We start from the raw sequence: 8,219 nt of genomic DNA, 5'->3' as shown, positions 1-8,219 counted from the left end.
GGAATGCCAAGCATTTTAAGTACTGGAAGAATAGTGAAAAACGTGTAGATTGTTTGCTTTTGACACCAAAGAGCGCAGTACATGGCATTAAGGGCTAAAACAGACGAACGTGATTCAGCCACAAAACATGACGAAAGGAAACGATTGGTTTCAATGGTTTAGTGTTGTCTAGGGGGAAGCTAGCCTGTTAGTACTATGTGCGAGAAAAGATAGGGAAGTACCTATCGTTCTGCTTTTTTTTACCCATGCACAATAGCGCAAAATTTGAACAGTAAAAAAAAGGTTGTGACTGGTTCATGCGCTAATACGCCCTATAGCGACGAGCGTATTTGCGCATGCGCTCATTTGCTTTAGCCCTAAATCACAGAAAAATGTCTGGTAAACAAGTGTGATGTCGGTCAGATTTTCACTAGCCTCGTGAACATTTTCTTTTTGCTGCATTTTTGTTGAATCTGTGCGCTTTTACCATTTTTTTGCATTTTTGCAAAGTGGTGTACATTCGGAATACCTTGATGCTATATAAAGATTATTATTATTGAAGACCTCTTGTACTACTACTAAGGACTCATTCGCACTGGTGTATTTTCTGTCCGTACTACGCCTGTATTTTTTACAAATATTAGGGAGAGCATACAACGCCACTAATTTGCAGACATTCATTTTTAACGGCCTTATTACATGCGTATAAAAAAAAAAAAAATAGCAGCACGTCCTAATTTAAACCATATTCACACACCAAAATTGCCAGCAAAAATCTATGGGAGCGTTAAAAAAATGCAGTGCGCACGCATGCAACATGTGTATTCAATACATTGCTTTATACATGAAGCCAGGAGACAGTGCAAAAAAAAAAGTGACATTAAGGGCGGCCTCACACAGGCGTATTTGGACGCATATTTCCGTGCGCAATACACAGAGAATAGAACCCATTAATTTCAATGTGTTTGCTCACATCTATATTGGGTGCGCATCGCAACTCATTAGGCCATTTAAATTGGGGCGAGGTTGTGTCCTGTGTACAAAAAAACATGCCACGTGTGCGCAAAATGTACAGTAAAATGCACCGCAAAAGAGCCTCGTTCCTAGCGCAAATATGTTGCGCTGACTTGTGCGCAAAAATGCAGCATGATCCAATTTTGTATATTTGCCCCTGTGTTTGTATTCCTTTCTATTGCGCAAATACGGATCAGAATTTGCCCAATAGAAAATAATTAAAAAACGGAGGCAAATTCGGATGAAAAATTGATGACATACGTATGTAATGTCTGTTGAAACATATCCGTAATGCGGTTATATTAGGGATGTGTTTTTATACACACGACTGGACGGTGCACACCGAGTGTTATTAGTGTATTGTTAGTTTATTATTGTTGTAAACACTTGGAGGATTGCTACAAGTTTAAGCTCATGTCAGACCCCTTACATAACCTCAGTACATTGGCGTTGCGCAGTGAGCTGATCTGCTAGCTTTCCTACCCCATACCTGCAGCCCCAGCTCTATATACTGTCTGATTCCGCCTCCCGTGTAGGTGATATAATGTTTGTCGTAAACATGCTATTAAACACGTGTCCTGCGGTCGTTTACCTCAGTTAAATAATTTGGCGCTGTAAATATAAAACATGGAAGGTAAACATTGGCGTCCTTCGGGATCTAGAGCACGCTGCTGTACAGATTGTTCATTAAATGAGATGTAGTTGAAATAGAGAGCTAGTAAAGACTGTATGAACTCCTGTCCCCAAACTCCCGGAGTAGCTTCAGCTTCTTGACAAGTATTACAAATGAGGGTGGGCGTCATATTGTTAGATGTCGTTGTCTCTGATGTTGTAACAAGTAAATAAATGTTGCTTACCTAACTGTTTCCTTTTTAGTAAGAGAAATGAGTGGGAGAGACTACTTTCCAAATCCTAGCTGCTCAACAAAGGCTCTGGAGGAGAGGAGACACTTCACCACCTCCAGCTTAGTGAGAGGACACGCCATGAAAGATGATCTACAAATTGTTGGTTTTAGCAACTAGACTGGGGGGTTATTGTGCGTGGAGGAGACCCTACTGGATTTGTGGATTAGTTTGTATTTCTATGGGCGAGATTGGTCAGAAGAAACCCGGACCAATATCGCACTTGTAAAACTGCGACTTTGCCTGCGAGTGTGATGCGTTTTGCAACACAAACAAAAGCCTAGCTGCACATGCGTTTTTCATGTGCGTGAAAATCTCATGTCGCAATAGTAAAAATTGGGGAAAATATGCAAGTATGATGCAAGTGTAATACGTTTTTTTTTTCAGATCCATTAGGTGATATCGCCCAGAAATAGGACAGGCTGCAATCTTTTTATCTCAAACACCTGGACCGAGAGAAAAATCGCTCCTGTAAATTAATTGTGTACCTATACGTGCGATTTTCATGCACAATTTCTGCGTATTGCGGAATACAAAGAAATCACATGTGAAAAGAAACAATTATTTTACACGGGTTAATTTACATGGCTGATTTTTGTCTCTAGGGTCCGGGATAGAAAAATCGCGGCATGTCCTATTTTCAGGTGATTTTATGGAACTGAAAAAAATTTGCCATGCACGATACAATTTTTCTACAGTTACTATTGAAACACCATGCACTTTTCACATTCGTGAAAGACATATGTACAGCAATGCAATGTATTTTTGGCGCAAAACGCATCGTACTCGCAAGCAAAATCAAAAGTTTGCAAGTGCAATATCTCACTTGCCCATGTAAATATGGCCTGGGGGTGCGTTCACATGCGTGATATTGGTCTGATATCACAATCTTTTGCAGGAAAAATACATCGCACCGCAGCGAGTCTTTTCATCTGTATTTTTCACGCCCATGAAAATCGCATGTTTTTCAGTACTAAAGCGAAAAATCGTATCATACTTGCATGAAACTCGCATTTACATTTGAGTGCGATGCAATCTTTTCGCCAACCATGGGAAAGAATGGTTGATTCTTACAGAAGAATCTCCCAAAAGTAAGACATGCATCAATGTTTCTATCTTGGACCATTGGTTCAGCAGACAAATATCGCTTGTGTGAGTTACATCATTGAACTCACTTAGTCCTTTTCACGTGGGATATCTGACCATATTGCAATCAGTCAGATCTCACACACGAATATTGCCTGTATTAATGCCACCTAAGACAACATGCACATGCAAGATTGAAAAGTTGCGTGCAAAGTTCTCGGGCGCAACTCGCATCAGACTGTGCATGGGCACTGCACAATAGCATGTACTATTCGCATCTGAAATAGAACAAGAATAGGACATGCTGTGATGTTTTTACTGTGACTATTCATCTGAGCAAAAAAACCCCATATGAATACACCCCTTCAAGTAAATGGGTTCTATTTCAGTAGGACTTTTTGGACAAAAAAAAAAAATCGGTCAAAAATCGGATGGAAAGTTTGTTTTGTGTGTATATATCCTAACCCATGTAAAATAATAGGTTCTGTTCACATGCGATTTCTCACAACACACAGAAATCGTGCGTGAAAATCTTATGTGTAAATACACTATCTCTCAGCAGCTGGCAGGAGATCTTTGGGCGTTCACGGTGCTTTCTGGCACTAGGATATGTAATAATGTGAACATATACTACATATACTAGTGATCCTTTTTTATTGCAGCTGTGGTATAACATTCGCATGTTTTCTGAGCACAATGTTGCAAAGGAAAAGCAGCTTCTAAACATGCCAGATGGAGCTCCAGGGAGAAGAAAAAAGGCTTTGGATTAAAACAATCTTCTCATCCAATGTGCCACAGCTTTTTTTTCCTTCTTCTTCTTTTGCTTGAGGTCTTTTAACACTTAAAAAGTCCTGAATAATTCCAAGTTTTTTTCTTTGGAGGCTCTGAAGAAAGATTCTGACTCTACTGTCGTTATCAGATTGATGGGCTGGGTTTGATTGAAGTTTCTTTGTCATGCAAATGTCACAGGACATGATGGATGGGTTCAGATATCTGACAAGCTTCAGGAGGTCTGCAGCTATTGGTCCCCAGAGAACCACGTGTCCCCTCTATGGTTTCTGAAGCCTGGAAATCCATGGATGGAAGTTTACAGCTTTGACATACTACCTAAAGGTTGTAGGGCAAGGAGGATTCCCCTGAAAAACAGGTTGACCCTCCTCCATCCCTGGCAGATGGACAATACCAGAATGGGCTCCTTTTTGGACTATGCAATTTGTAACCGTGGCACTAGTGCCTACTCACCCAGAGGATACCACCCTTTAGACCAGGGGGCACTATCCTTTCCAGCATGCCCCAGTACCAGTGACAATTATAACGGCGAAGGTCGGTTTGCGGCTGGTACAATTTCCAGCCAGATTCAGCAGCAGAACCACAGCTACCATCATCATCCTCATCACCCTCCAAATGCCAGTCTCGCCTATGCCAGCTCTATACCCAGCTACACATCACAGACTTGCAGCCAGGGTTATGGGCACCAAATCTATGTCAGCCAAGAAACAGAAGGAGTTTATTTTCAGCAACAGCAGCCTTATTCCGCCAACACAGCTCCCAACCCTGGCTCTTTGTCAGAAGGATACTGTGGATCAATGCCAGGCCCTGCTTCTTACAATCAACACTCATTTGGGCATGAGCACCAAGTCTTGCTGCAGAGCTACCCCAGCCATTCTCCTTTACTGCATGAGGATAAGGATGTACCCTGCCAACCAGAGCTGTTATCCACTACTAATCCTACTTTCGACTGGATGAAAGTGAAGAGGAATCCACCAAAGACCAGTGAGTACATCAGGGACCTTTCACATGTGCAGAATATTCCTTCAAGACACACCTAAAAACTGCTGCCGCAGATTTCTACTCCATAACCTACATGTATACATGTGAATTTGGTGCAAAATGTTCTGCGTTTTTAAGCGCGCCTTACAGAATTATTCCGCACGTGTGAAAAGTCCCTTAATTCAGCCATGAGTTATTGCTGGCTATTAGGCCTTAAGTTCACATTGTATTTGCAAACGTGGGTGCAGATCATTAGTATCCCATCCATCTTTATGTGAAGGCTCAGATCAGTGCCCACCATGCTTGTACCCACAATAAATACATCATTCAGTTAGAGCCCACTGTGCCCTTATTGATGGACTCCATCTAACATGTTTTACGTGTTCAGATCTATAGTTTAACTTAACTATGATTAATGGCTGGAGTGGGCAGAAGAGGAAAAGCAAGCACTGTTATGTCTTGCAATGTGTTCTTACAACTGTCCACCGTTCGCAGATTCCTAGATGTGTAATTGGTTTACAAATTTCAGTAAATATTAGTAAATACACTTTAGGATTTACTATAGGATTACCCATAATAGAAAATGTTATATTAAACACAACTTGTATCTGTTTATACAGTACTGTGAAAAAGTTTTAAGGCAGGTGTGGAAAAAAATGCTGCAGAGTAAAGAATGCTTTAAAAAATAGAAGCGTTAGTGTATTTATGGCAACTAAATAGCAAAGTGAATAAACAAAATAGAAATCTAAGGATATGTTCACATGAACTTTTTTCCATCTGCTTTTCTGTCTAAATATAGGACTTAAATCAGATGAAAATAAAGCATATTATTGTAAATAGTTATATTCACAAGTGCAATATTTCAATCATACGAAGAGTCCTAGCAAAAAAAAACAAAAAAACATGTCTTATTTTGTTGAGATTTTCAGAAGAAAATCACCCATGGGTGCATTTAAAAAACGGATTGCACTAGTGTGATGTGATTGCAATCCGTTTATATCGCATGTAAACATCATAACATTAAATAAAGTAGGCAGAACCAGAAAGTGTGCAGAACCCATCATGTTCTGTTTCTACACATGTAAAAATTAGATGTAAAGTGTATTCAAATCACACAAAAAATTACGTAAAAATTGCACAAAAACATGGTCTGATTTTTCAAGACTAAAAACAAAAACACCTTTGTGAATATACCATAAATTAAATCAATATTTGCTGTGACCACCCTTTGCCTTTAAAAGCAGCAACAATTCTTCTCAGTACACTTGCACGCAGTTTTTGAAGGAACTCGGCAGGGAGGTTGTTGCAAACACATTGGAGAACTAATTACAGGTCTTCTAAGGATGTGGGCTTGCTCAAATCTTTCTGTCTCCCCATGTAATCCCAGACAGACTTATTAATGTCAGATCAGGGCTCTGAGGGACCATATCACCACTTCCAGGACTCCTTGTTCTTTACACTGAAGATAGTTCTTAAGGACATTGGCTGTATGTTTGGGGTTGTTGTCCTGCTGCAGAATACATTTGGAGCAAATTAGACGCCTTTTATTTTTGACAAAAAATCCTTACCTTGCAGCATTTTTTCAACACCTGCCTAAAACCTTTACACAATACTGAATAATAAATAAATAATACAACAATAATAATAATACTGTACATCTTCCACAGCCAAACCAGCTGATTATGGGTTAAACACCCAGCAAAATAGCATGAGAACCAATTTCACCACCAAGCAACTGACCGAACTGGAAAAGGAGTTCCACTTTAACAAGTACCTGACCCGGGCCAGGAGAGTGGAGATCGCCGCCTCATTGGAACTGAACGAAACTCAAGTGAAAATCTGGTTTCAGAACCGGAGAATGAAACAGAAGAAAAGAGAGAAGGAAGGAGTCACTTCTTGCATCATTAAGGAGTCATTAAAGGAGAGCAGTGAGACCTCAGACCTCTGCACCTCGCCAGACACCTCACCCAGTTCTGCATAGACAAGTGATGGATCTATTTTCCAGGGAAACTAACGTATTAAAGATGTAAATGTTATATTTTCTTCCACAAATGCCTTCTTATTTATATACGGAATACAGTTTACAAACTAAATTTGACCCACTTAATACAAGGGAGCTGGCCAGCTTCTCTCAGGGAAACCCCATATTTTAGGGGAGCTGCACTTTCAGGCATCTCCATTATAGCTAGCTAGCTGATTTCTAGTTCTATTTATACAGATAGAAGTACTTTGTTATTTTTTTTGTTGCTTTATGCCTTTTCAAAGCTGTGGATCATCATTTCCAGTGAATGACGTGTGATAAGGACCCTTTTAATAATGGGGATGCGCTAGTTTGCACTATAGTTCCAAGGAGTAATAGACAATAATTGCAGATTCTGTGCCTGTTATCAATAAGAGATTAAGTACAACCCCCGAAACAAATAAACGTACAATGATCAATCTGTGCTATAACATAGGATCTTCAGTAATAGTATCAGCAGGTTGCATTTGTGTTGCTGTCGGCCGATAATACTAACAAATGACTACAAGAAATTATTTTTTCTGTCGGTGTAACAAGATGCTTTTCTGCTTTGTCTATTTTTACAGTTGAGCTACAGATGTTGTTTTTATGGTTTGTCTCTAGAAATAAATCTACCTCACATTAGATACCATGGTTTATTTGTTTATTCATGCTGGTAGATAAAAGGACACCTACCTACTGGATTAGACACAGGGTATTGTTACCTCTATGCTTTGCTCCTCAATGCTTGCTATATCTAGACTTCAGTGCACAATTAGTTTCCTTTTGGACAACCGATTCTCATTTGAGCGAGCGGGTGATGTCGTCACTGGCTTGTTCGTTCTCATGCAGCCTGTTTGGACAGCTAGATGCATCGTTCACTCGTTCAAACGAGAACCAGTCAGAATCGCTCAGTCTTTCATGATCAATGTATAAGCGAATGTGAAAGACTGAACGATTGCTGTTTAAACCGAATGATAAGCAAACGAGCCAACGATTTTTATGCCTGCATACAATGAAGGATGAGCGAAAAGAGAATAATTATGGTTCATGCGTTTAGACTGAACGACTATTGTTCACTTTCGTTCGTTTGAATGATAATCGTTCCATCTGAAAGCACCCTTACTGATTACCTAAGCCCTATTTAGGGAGCTTTCACAGGGGACAGAATTGTCCGTAGGATGCAGTGCAGATGTGGATTTGCCAATTAGCGTGGATTTTGTTGTGGTTTTAACTGCGGAATGCGTTCTGTGCGTTTTTTACACACACTTTTATTGCAGAATTATATTTCCTGTATGTTAGAAATTTGCAACAACAATTCCGCAAGACGTCCTTAATTCTACAGCAGAAAGCTTTTTCACTGCAGATTTCGGGCTCTTTCGCACAAGTGCTGTTTGGACACTAAGTAGGTGCGTCAAATAGTCACATCTAACCCATGGTTTCCTATGCGGCATACCCGCTAATAGCAG

General features: G+C 40.0%; 1 protein-coding gene across 1 annotated transcript; it reads left to right on the top strand.

The window, feature by feature from the left end:
- Window positions 1-4,153: 4,153 nt before the first annotated feature.
- On the top strand, window positions 4,154-6,732 carry HOXB1 (homeobox B1). The gene is made up of 2 exons (XM_066586884.1): window positions 4,154-4,754; window positions 6,419-6,732. Exons 1-2 carry the CDS (start codon window positions 4,154-4,156, stop codon window positions 6,730-6,732), a joined length of 915 nt encoding a protein of 304 aa, XP_066442981.1.
- Window positions 6,733-8,219: the final 1,487 nt, after the last annotated feature.

Source organism: Eleutherodactylus coqui, chromosome 13 (assembly GCF_035609145.1).
Source record: "Eleutherodactylus coqui strain aEleCoq1 chromosome 13, aEleCoq1.hap1, whole genome shotgun sequence".
Classification (NCBI taxonomy): domain Eukaryota; kingdom Metazoa; phylum Chordata; class Amphibia; order Anura; family Eleutherodactylidae; genus Eleutherodactylus; species Eleutherodactylus coqui.
Note: the sequence above shows the minus strand (reverse complement) of the source record. Positions and strands in the feature narration are given on the sequence as shown.